Source organism: Hakea prostrata, chromosome 11 (assembly GCF_041222555.1).
Source record: "Hakea prostrata isolate BN-2017 chromosome 11, UWA_Hpros_2, whole genome shotgun sequence".
Taxonomy (NCBI): Eukaryota; Viridiplantae; Streptophyta; class Magnoliopsida; order Proteales; family Proteaceae; genus Hakea; species Hakea prostrata.
The window spans coordinates 20714732-20726701 of NC_142610.1; the positions used below are offsets into that span (position 1 = coordinate 20714732).

The 11970-nt window shown below is 38.8% G+C and overlaps 2 protein-coding genes across 4 annotated transcripts; one reads left to right on the forward strand and one right to left on the reverse strand.

Moving 5' to 3' along the window:
- Positions 1 to 1084: 1084 nt before the first annotated feature.
- Positions 1085 to 2373, forward strand: LOC149000769 (zinc-finger homeodomain protein 11-like). The gene has a single exon (XM_089140714.1). The coding sequence runs from the start codon at positions 1139 to 1141 to the stop codon at positions 1730 to 1732; it is 594 nt and encodes a 197-aa protein (XP_088996840.1). The 5' UTR covers positions 1085 to 1138; the 3' UTR covers positions 1733 to 2373.
- Positions 2374 to 2394: 21 nt separating this feature from the next.
- On the reverse strand, positions 2395 to 6186 carry LOC149000770 (F-box protein At3g07870-like). Of its 3 annotated transcripts, none has more exons than XM_089140710.1 (3): positions 5983 to 6186; positions 5691 to 5791; positions 2396 to 3755 (listed from the first exon to the last, which is right to left on the reverse strand). In XM_089140710.1, exon 3 carries the CDS (start codon positions 3720 to 3722, stop codon positions 2520 to 2522), a length of 1203 nt encoding a protein of 400 aa, XP_088996836.1. In that variant the 5' UTR covers positions 3723 to 3755; positions 5691 to 5791; positions 5983 to 6186; the 3' UTR covers positions 2396 to 2519. The 3 variants fall into 3 exon arrangements, with proteins under 3 accessions (XP_088996839.1, XP_088996836.1, XP_088996838.1); XM_089140712.1 differs by having other exon boundaries at positions 5691 to 5803; XM_089140713.1 differs by lacking the exon at positions 5691 to 5791 and having other exon boundaries at positions 2395 to 3755.
- Between the last annotated feature and the right edge of the window lie 5784 nt (positions 6187 to 11970).

Here is an 11970-nt window from a genome sequence, read left to right on the forward strand (position 1 = left end):
CTCACCTAAATTCCATAAGGGGTTCTCCCAAAAAAAAAACGAATTGCATAAGGGGCAGTATTTAACAACTTCTCAAAAAGGCACAAGTTTTTTTTTTTTTTTTTTTAAGATTGAGAGACACTGGTGGGAGATTCTTGTTGCACTGTTCAAAGGCTTCTTGTGATCCCGTAGCCAGAGACAGCTTCAACCTCGCTGGTGCTGTGGAGGACGGTAAAGGTTCTGGGGAGACTTTGGGACCCACAACGTGACAATTTGTCGGTACACTAGATTTTATCGTAGATGAGGACGGAGGACCCACACCCTCTCACCAATCACCATTCATGTGGGTTCTTACTCTACACCCACCCATCAATCAAGTGGCTGGAAAAAGCCTGCGAAACTACAGTAACCCCCAAAACAAAGTTCCCCACCCCCAACCCCACCTCCCTTGGTGGGACCCACGTCTCGGCTTTTTATTTAGCCTTCTGTCAGGCATGCATGCATAGAGATTGCAGGTGGGAAGGACCTCATGCAGCCTGGAAAAGTTCAGATGTCTAATTTCGTAAATGTGCAATTACCGACCTTTCTTGGTCACGGATCCTTTTGACCTTCTTGCCCTTTCCTCACGGTCGAGTGATCCAACGATGGAGAATGTCTTTTAAAATTGATGAGATAAAAAAAAAAATATGCGAGATTCTCAATTAAGTTCCTTGAACCAAGACAAACATGCTATTCCTATCATGTCTTCAGCTTATGATGGTCAAGCGAGAATTTAATTCATCGAAATTTCAATCTCAACTGTTGAGTTTCAATAAATAAGCAGAAATATTTCGTATGATAAACCTATACAGCACTGAACCAAAATCCGCACACTGTCGGCATAGCATAAGTCCGACACAATTTCTAATCCAAGATTTACGTTGAGGAGACAAAAATCTGTTATCCAAAACCACGAAAGGCAAAGGACATATTTACTGCTTTCTACGCATGGAGCATGAGGGAGGGCATAAGCGTAAAAACAGCCTTTCCCGTTCTCTTTTTTTTTAAAAGGGTAGGAAGGTGGGGACCCACTCAGAAGTCTACTCTACTATATAACGGCCAGAGAAGGTTCTTGGGACACTTGCAGACCAAATTGCATCCATCAAATCCATCATCAAAGATGAGAATGGAAGAAGATGATAGCCCAAATGAGATCTACAAGGAGTGCATGAAAAACCATGCTGCCAGCCTAGGCAGCTACGCCACCGACGGATGCGGCGAATTTACACCCGACGGTGACTCACCTGGTGGACTACAATGCGAAGCCTGTGGCTGTCACCGGAATTTCCACCGGAAAGTTAGGCTCTTAACCGCCACTGGCAGACCCGGAAACAGCTCTAACCGTGGCGGCGACGACTCAGAAATGGAAATCATCCAATATGGCGGCGGTGGAGGTGGAGCAGCTGGTGGTGGTGGAGTTCATCACATGGATGTGTTGACGCCGGTGGAATTGTTGGAGCTGGAGAGAAGCGCAAAGAAGCGAGCTAGGACGAAATTCACTCCGGAGCAGAAGGAGAAGATGCTTGCCTTTGCAGAGAAGCTCGGTTGGAGAATCCAAAGAGATCAAGATGCCGAGATCGATCGTTTCTGCAAAATGACGGGTGTCCCTCGACAGGTCTTCAAGGTGTGGATGCATAACCATAAGAACTCTTCTTCTTCTTCTTCAGCTTCTACTGCCACCACCGGCAATGCTTCCTCTACTCTTACTCAATAGAGAATTAGAGATCAGAGACAGCTTTTCATTTTATTTTTCCCAGTTTAATTGTCTATTTTCTCTAACAAAAATTTGAAAAAATGTAATTTTTTTTTGAATTTCTTTGACTACAATTATTCTTATCTTGATAATTAATGTTTTTATATTTTGGGTGGTGAGGATTTGATCTGAGATCATCAGTTCACATGGTTGGGTAGTGGGTGGTGGGTGCAGAAGTGGGAAAGTTGTGGATATGGACATGACGCGTTTTGGTTGGAAGATGGATGGGTTACTTTCAAGCATTTTCATCCATGGACGGAAGATGATGAACATGTTTTTCATACACATCTGTGTTTTTCATGTTTTTTTACTTTTTTTTATTGAAAGAGCATATTAAACTCATGAGTCATAGAGAGAGATCACATTAACAAATACTTATGCTCATCAGAGACTAGAAATGATAGGTTGAATGTCATTTTTCCTGGTCAAGATTGGACTCGCTATCACTACAGGGTTGTTTAGTTGGTAAAACCAACATCTCTTAGTAAAGAAATAGTAAATTCGCTACCATAGCAGGGCTGCTTAGTTGATAAGACCAACATCTTTTAGTAAAGAAATAATAAATTCGATAACATCTCAGTTGGTAAGACCAAGTCTCGAATCTAGCCTTCAATCAGAAGGAAAACATCAAGCAACATTGCAACCAAAACATTTGCTACAAGAAGAGCAAGAAGATAACAATCTGAAGTTCCAAATAACACACATAAGAACTACAATTTTCACAGCCTAGATACTTTGAAAAGTGAGATTAAAAAGGTATAATAAGATTTTCAACAAATCTGCACACTCCTCCATACCCATGGAACGGTTCCAAGGGAATGATCTCTTCAGAAGAATTTGTTTGATGATCATAAAACAGCATTTTTCTCAGCCGACTTACAACAAGCAGCTGTCCCCTCCATAAGGCAACTACAGGAAAACGGCTAAGGGAAGGAGAAAGATTAATGGCTTCCTGATCAATTTGATAATCTTTACTCCAAATGGAATTGGTGTAGTCATTCAGCACCCATATCTCCAATACTTTTCTGTGGTGAATTCGAACTCCAACACACAGCTTGCCTCCCAATTCCATCAGACGCATGGACGGCAGGTAATCAAGAAAATCTTCTTCTGACCAAGCCTCTGGGGATGCAACTACACTGAACTTTTCAAGTTCAAGATCCAGAGAGAGAATGAATTCTGAAGGAGTTGAGTTACTGTAATCAATAATCCAGTGAGCTCTCCCATTTACATAACACATACGCAAGAGAGCTGGACTAACGATCTCATACGGTAGATCCCCTATGTATCTCCATGAACGTGACTGCTGTGGAAGATTTGCTTCCTGCTGGATTCCTCTTTGATTTACAGTGAATAACTCACACCCGTACCACTTGTCGTTCTTAGGGATACTCTTATCATGATTCAACCTTTCGCATAGGCGTAATACTTTGAGTTCATTGCTCGATGAACAATACCCAAGTCCCTGAACATAAGTATATTTCCTCTTCTTGCCTCTCCGGATCACCATACTGTATCCTGTTGCTGGGTTGCATACCATGGTGTCACTATCATGACCACCAGCAAGCAAGCAAATCAGCCCATTACAGGGACGCCCTTCCAATAAAATTGGACCTCCATGGAGGAACTTATGAGGATAACTTGGCCGAATACAATCAACAGAAATCATCCTCTCTTCCTTTTCCATGATTGAACATATCCCAATCGATCCATCCCGCTGATCTACCCATAACACTTGGAGAACATTTGGATCTTGGGTTGCCCGAACTTGGTGTGAACTAACAAAACAAGGGTCAGATATCAGCCTGTTCCACTGCTTGCTGACACACTTGAATCTTGAGAGTGCCTTCACTGTCAGCCGAGAAAGTATGTTGACCATTACATCTTCACTGTCAGCAACCATTCTACTGCTGCATGTTCTACAAGTATTTAATCCTTGAGGCTTCTCCATGTTAAGTAATCTTTCCGATGCTGATTAAGTTCTCTGAGGGATGTAACCAAATCAGTGGAAAGCCCATAAATGTCATTTTATAAAGTAAAGAAAATTACACTTGTTTAAGAGTAAATAATAGACTACAGCTAAAGTTTCCAACAGAAACAATGAGGCAAAAACTGAGTAAATCCATTCAACAACAGGAGTTGACCCAAGGCATAGGGAATCATGAGAAGAACAAAAATCCATACAAGATTTAAGTGGTTGAAATGGAGACATTCTCGGGGAGAAAAAAAATTGCCAACCCCACGCGGGCAATCCAAAAAGGAATCAGAGGCAATCCTAGGGACTTTGGAGTGAAGGCAATAAAGGTCAACCAGTGAGGACAGCAAGCATCATTGGATTTTTCTGTCTTAATGGAAGTCTGAGAAAAAATCTCATGACACAGAAAAACAAACTGCTTGAATACACAGACAACACTCAAAATTAAAACTCAACTTTCCATTCTTCATTCAATTTACTGGGTTACATGCATACAAAAAGAAAAAAAGTTGCTCTCTCAAATAGGAAACTAAGACTGCGAATATTGCAGACATAATCACAGCCCGGTACATAATATTATCCTAACACAAACTTCCCAAGATATACTGTTAAGAACTAACAACCAGTTTGAAATCAGTTCCTCACTATGTACCCCAACTGGTCAAACTGGTCCAGCCAATTATCTGTATCATCTTAGCAAAGCTAAACGATTCAACATTGGGACTGCAAATCACCGGTTAGTGATTGGAGGGTATCTGATTGAACTAGAAGATGAATTTAATGTATTTAAACAAAGGCATGTAATAGCTACTTGACAGTGACACCATCATTCCATACATCAGAAAGAGATTTGTGATCTTATAAGCTTATCAAGACCATGCAGCTCAAATGATTTTTCCCTTAAAGGTTATTTCCTACTTAGAACAGGCTATAGTGTAACAACAGCAACATCAATAGCCTTGTCCTAACCCTTTTTTTTTTTAAATGAAAAGTAATAAGGAATTGGGGGTGGGGCTGGTAACATTGACAGAACTTTAGGATGTCACCCCAATCTGTAGGTCATCAACAGAAACAGTAGGGGCATGACCAACAGGTATGTATCACTTCTTATCAACCAAAAATTAGGCCATCTACACAACCTCTAGGGCAACAACCACAGCTACCACTTGCAAAACTATCTACTTAATGGGAAGTACATAACAAAAGAAGATTGGATTGTGCTTGTTAAAAGAACAGTTTTATTAACAATTTGCAAATCTAATGCATCTCAACACTCCTCACTATCTAAATGGGCAAAACTAACAGCAAAAACAGGCCTTACAAAATTGAGAGTTTCTTATACAACAATATTCTCATATCGAGACAAAATAACGGTAGATAACAGAAACCTATCAAGCCCATACCATGGATAATCCTGCAAAACATCTAAAACAGAACAACCAAGTGAACCTCTATAAAATTAAGGAAGAAGCAGAGACCACACCATGTGGCCATGCTGCTGTAGTTAATAAATATGTGTGTGGGAAATAAGGGGTATGAACACATAAAGCTCTAAACTTCAAGAGAGGAAAAATGCACGTTTTCAATATCTAACAGACTTACACATCTGAATAAAGTGGTACAAAAAGAGATCAAATAATGCAAGCACCTATCTCCATGAAAAAGTCATTTCCTCAGAGGTCTAATTAAACAAGATTCTATCACTCCTCCTCCCTATGACTTCCAAAACATCAACACAGAAAGAGGGTAACATGTGCATTATTATGCATTTAAGATGAAGCACCCATATTCTTCACCAAGTAGCAAATGAACCACGGTGAGGGTAAGAAGATAGAAACCCATCAACCGAATCAAGCATACAATTATAATGAATTCTGTTACTCAACAATAAATAAATAAATCAAGACATATGATGATACAGAAGGGGGAAAATGATCGAAAGACCTGTATTACACCGATGAGGTGGCGGCAAATCAAGAAATACAAAATTTCAAGCCTTTGAACTTAGGAAGCACAGAAACCCAGTTCGCCGATAGGCTCAAACACTGCAAGTCCCTCTATCATCAGTCAATTCCCAGAATATAATGAGAAGAAATGGCTTTTTTTCAAAAAGAAGAATTGGGTCTGCCATAGGGTTTAATCTATGGAGAAGCTCTCCATTTACTCTCTCCCAAATGACTCGCAACATTAACCAATTCAATCAGATAGACAAGAACAAACAGAAAAGATTGAATACCTCTTTGAAACAGCAGCTATGTTCTGCCCTCAGCTGTAGCGGAGTTCCTCTACTTGCAGATGCAATTCATCAACCGGAAGAATAGAATCGTCGAGTCCTTTGGAATCCGATTTAGTTTTTCAAGTTTTTTGTTAGGCCGAACCGGATTTTTGAGTTCAATTTGCCGGTCTCTTTGTTTTCGGTACAACCAATTCATGCTTACAGCAGAACTTCGCCAAATGGAATATTTAGGTTAGATTTTGCCATTTTGGTTATATCATGCGAGTTTTAAATTCAAGAGTTTTTTCATTTTCTAAACTTGAAATATTACAAAACACTTAAAGATTTGAATTTTAAAAATACTATTTTACCGAAAAGACATATTTTAAAAAATTATATATATATATATTTTTTTTTAATTTACAAATAACTCCTTATTCTTTAAACCTAAGAAAACACCACCAGAGCCAAAAAAAAAAAAAAAAAAACACCGGAGTTCCACAAGCTTTGCATATTGAGGCGGTCAAAGAAGGGGATGAACCTGTCAACTTTGATCCTACTTCACTTCTGGAATACAATGACAAGGGTTGGATTCATTTGATAGCCTGAGAGAAGAAGCAAAACTATGATCCCTTTCTGCTTCGGGAATTTTACGAAAGTCACAACACCAAGAAACCACAAAACCTGGTCACCTACATTTACCAAAATCACATCTACAACAACCCAACCTTTCTAACCTAAACCTAGTCCAAAACCCTCTTCTCCCACTTTTTGACCATCCAAGCCACATATTCATTCTCGATTACTCTTTGTCTTTGTCCACCAACCTTCTCCTTTTTTTGCAACCAACATGGTTCAAAATCAATTTATGTAACCCACCATCACCACTAAGTCAAGCTCTAAAATTTTGATCTGAAAACACACGGTTCTTAAGGATCAAAAAGCTTTTAAGTCCTACGCAGAATTAAAAATCCAAAATCTGGTGGTAAGAAAACCTTAATCCGCCAATTTGGCATAGAAATCAAGTGAAAAAATTTCGAGAAAAAACATCAAATCCTTTAGTCGTCAAAACAAATTCGACAATTTGGTCGGTGATTGAAGTGGGAGATGGGAGGTGAAGGGAATTGGTGATCATCTTCTTCAATTTTAGGTTGGCGGCAAAAGTCAAAATTGGGTGGTGGTGAATCTAGTGATGCTCTTCTTATTCAGGTGAATCGATTGAACAAGGAGTTCTTTTGTAAATTTGAAAAAAATTAAATAAAGTGTTGTAAAATATATATACATATTATATTTCCCCTTAACCCTTCACCCCATGGACAAAATGATAATTTTAAACTCAAAGCTAACAGAAACTAACATTGATATTTTTTGTAGCATTTCAAGTTGACAAAATTGGATCTACTGTAATATTTGCCACTTAAGTGGACAAAATAAGAATTTGAGCCCAACTTAAATGGGCAAAATGGGAAGAAGAAAAAAAACTCTAAATTCAATTTTTTATTTGGTTACATCATTAATTCAAGAACCGTCAATTTTTAATAGAACCTGAATTAATTAACCAGCATAAATACACACCCTTAAGGTATAAGGTAGTGATTTTGTTGTCATAAGGGGCCAACAATAATTATCCCTTACTTTATAAATAAACCTCAATTAAAGAAGAAATAGCTTGAAAAACACCCACAATTGAGATGAAGCATTAACCTTCACCAACTAAGCCAACCCCTAAAGGTTAGACATTGGCCTCTGCCAACTGAACCACATCCCTTGAGGAAACCCATTGAGGTTAGGCCTAAACATTTTAATGTAAGCCTGAATCATTCATGGTTGATTAGGTTTAAGAGTAATAGTTTGTTGAAGAGTGATAGTTTGGCTTCTTGGATGACAAAAATAGAACTCAATAAGCAGGTAGAAGATTCACTAGGTAGTCAAGAAACATAGCACTTATAAACTGAGATTAAGAAACCAATCACGGCTTGTTTCACATGCATTATACAATGTCCAATCTGGGTTTTCAAAACTAGCACCATGATTTTCAAAGCATCTTATCTGACAGTAATGTGAAAAAGAACTTCAGCAAATACCCAGCAGGAAAAAGAAAAGAAAAAAAACCCAAGGGCACATGAAGAACAGAACTCAGGAGAACAAACTTGTTCCAGCTGAAGAAAAACTCTGTGTCATGCTTTACCATAAAGCTTAATTCCAGGCAAACTACCAATGCATCCAAAGTAACCCATGAGAAGCTGGACATTTTGTACAGCTTGAATGGCTATTATATCTCTCATCATTAACATATGGGGATAAAAGCTAGGTCGTTAAGACATTTACAGGATAACAGCAATGAAGCAAGAAGTCAAAGACAACATGCCACAAGTACTGAGGGTCTAAATATGAATATCATGTTCGCTTAAAAAGGAGACGACATGTCAGTGATCTAGATAGAATCTCATTGTCCCTCAAACTCCATTTTAAAGCCAAAAAATTGCAAGACAATTACTCTTATTTATCAGGAAATCACAGAAAATACTTCACCCTGGAAGGAAATAAAATTTTTGGAATTTGGAATCCAGCACTAAAGGAAAGCTAGCTCGCCACAGATCTTCCCAAAATCTATACACCTAGAATCAACAACCTCATAACGAGTATGTTGTACCAGGAAAGCAGCCATCAAGTACATTACCAAGGACAAGACAGCATGATTCTATGAACCATCCCAGAATCCCATCCGTATATACTGCCGTGGGCTATCTTCCTCCCTCATAATCTCCACAATCACATATATTAGAGAGCAACATCTCACCTAGGAACACATTTCTAATGGCAAGGCTCTCTTCTTAAAGAGACCAATCCCCAGAAGACAGCAAGCCTCAAAATGACAAACGCCAGTCGCAGAGCGAGTGGAAGAAAACAAGGGTGAATAGAGATCAGTCGAGCTGAATATCAGATAATAACAATAGTAGTAGACCTCCGCCCCTTCCACAGTTTCACTTCTGACTACTCTAAGTAGCATCTCTTAACCTACTCTGTGAAATTTAGCCCTGCTACTCTTCAGTACACCAATCTAAGAGATTACTAACCTACCTAGAATTGCACCCAACATTCTTCATTGATCCCACCTTTCTCCCCCGCTCCCCCCCCCCCCAAAAAAAAAAAAAAAAACTTTCTTTCTTTGCTTCCTACATGTCAGTACGCCGCACCCTATTTAAGCTCAGCAATTTTTCACCACATCTAGCTCTTCACTTTCATGCTCCACATATTCAAATTCTTCTGTTGTTAACTTCCCATCTTCCATGGTATCATCTAGAGACACTATAGACCATTTTACAAGCATCTATATACACGACTTGTCACGCCATGTTGACTCTTAGATCCTCTTATCATTAAATCATCTTCACCATCTGATGGTGTTTTTATCTTCTCTTTTTTTCTTTTTTCTTTTTTGGGTTGGGTGGAGTGGGACGGGGTGGGGGGTAGAATCTGATGGTCTAGTTACCACACCCAAAACTGCGAAAAAACAGACTATAGGCAATAATAAAATATATAATAGAACAATGCACATATATTGCAGTGCACTGTTTATCCCTCCTTAGCTAGCTCATCTACCAATGCCATCCTCCAACCAAAGCAGAAGTCCAACGTGTACTGAGAGACCTGATTCTCCTAATTAGGTCTATCTATCATCTACCCTCCTTATGGTGACCTGTTAAAAAAAATCTGAAACCAATACCAGTGTTGCTTTGCAAATTTACTATGTCAAAACTCGCTGCTTCCCCTAAAAATCATATTAAATTTGTTAGTGGAAAGCATAATACTATTAACAAAAAATCAAATAACTAAAATGCTAGTACTGTCTATGTACGAAATTATTCATACATTAAGAACCACAAAAAGAGTGCCACCAGATCCCTTCCCCCCTTCCTCTTTTTTCTGTGCTACAAAGATAGTTATGATGTTCACCCAAAAAGAAAAGATGATAATTGTCAACCACTGTTGGGTGATATGCCAAGGTTGTCCTAAGGGACAAGGTAGGCCTTGATGCCCAACAATAGCATGACTAATTGCATAATTACAAGGCAATAAACCCAAAAGATGAATAAGAGCAAGAAGACAAACTTGGACTATAGAAACTAAATATTCTAACATCGAATCTGATGAACCCGAATTCAGCATTTTCCCTAAGAGCCTAGATGCCACCTATGCATCATGGTGCCAAATCCTTGCTTTGATGCCAGATGAGCAATGCTTACAAACAAGAATTTGATACCCAACAAAGAGCCTAGAGTAACCACTGATATTGTGACTAAATAGGAGAGACACGAAAAAAGTCATAAAGGAGGTCAAATGAACTGGAAATGCAAGAAGTCATTGAGGTGGTCAGATGAACTGGAAATGCAAGAAGTCATAGAGGTGGCCAGATAAACTGGAAGGGAACTTTTAGAGTGGCATCCAATCAATCCATTCCATTAAAATAAATTGGTAGAAGATACCCGATAACTTATCAAGCATAGAAGCTGAGCAATAAGGAAATAACATTTGCATAAAATGGCTATGGCCGAGTTAACATGATGAGATAAAAGGCAACACTATAAAGGATATATCAGCAATATAAAGCATTGAGGGATCCAAGGAATACTACCAATACAGGTATTGAATAGGATGATATGACAGTCCATTGTTGTGGAGTGAATATGAATACTTACTCAGGAATATATATATAGTTGGTCTACGATCAGTAAGGCACAGCTATATGTTCCGCCAACTTATTTGAGTATGCTGCCTTGAATCTGTTAGGGACCACTCACTCCCAATGCCACATCCCGCAGCCATGGACTAAGTATGAAGATTCTCTCCCGGTGAGCTGGTTTTGGATTTCTACACGGACTATCTATCTTGGTTTGGGAAGGCGGGGAATTCTTTATTTTCAAAAGAGGGATGGCGCGTGGGTATAGAACCAGCGACGGCAGGTGGGTATAGAACCAAAATACGAGCAGAGGAAGGCTGAGATTGAAATGGAATTTGAGAGGGAAAGTTGACTTGGACGTTTCAGCGACATAAAATAATGATGACAAAAATAACTGATTGCACTGAAATTGCAGAACAGCTTGAGATGGTGAGAAACATAAGCATCTACAGTATATAGGGCTTCATGTGTAAGGGATCAAGGAACAGGATTTGGTGGAGACCAGAAGCAGATACGATGCCACCTAATGACATGCAAGTTCATATGACTACTTGCAAACCTCAAGGTCCACCCAAGTGTTACCACCTATAAGTAATGCCTCACGCCATAGGGAATCTAATACATCTAAATATTGTCTGGTTTCTCAGACCCCGAAAATAATAATAATCTAGTAAAATATAGTCCAAACATCTATACATGAAAAATTGTCTTAGCCTAGGAGTGTTGTCCAATTTTATGGTGACATGTTCTAGGAAAACCACTGAAAAATGGCAGACTTGAGCTCAAAGAAAGCTGTCACAAAATTCAGGTCCATTAAATAACCAGTAGGGATGTCCCTAATCCCAAACTCACATACAATAAAGAGAACTCCAAAAAGAGCAACACAGTGGAAATTTTGTGGTATATATAGAACTAAAAAATAAGATTATTATTCAAATGTCACCAACAAGAAGTAGATTTAAGTAATTCAACAGTTAACACTTCCATAGGCTAAATGATACCATGAAGAAGATGAAAAGAGGCCAACACTGACAAATTAGAGCAAACAGACAGCCATCAGCAAAGATATTACACAAAAATGGCAGTAGCAACCAACCACAATAGCCAGTTTGTCAGTTAATCTGTCTTGTGACAGAATCTGAATACAGGATGCCTAACTGTGAGAAGTATCAACACTACTTTCCCAAGAACTACCCTCCTGCTCTACTTACTCATGCAGCACCAATACCTGAAAACAGATCAAAGCAAGGTTTCCTTACCAAGTTCATGCCTTCAAACGGGAAAATAAAAATCCTAAAAAATTTAAAAATTTTTGGTAAAAGGTTTCC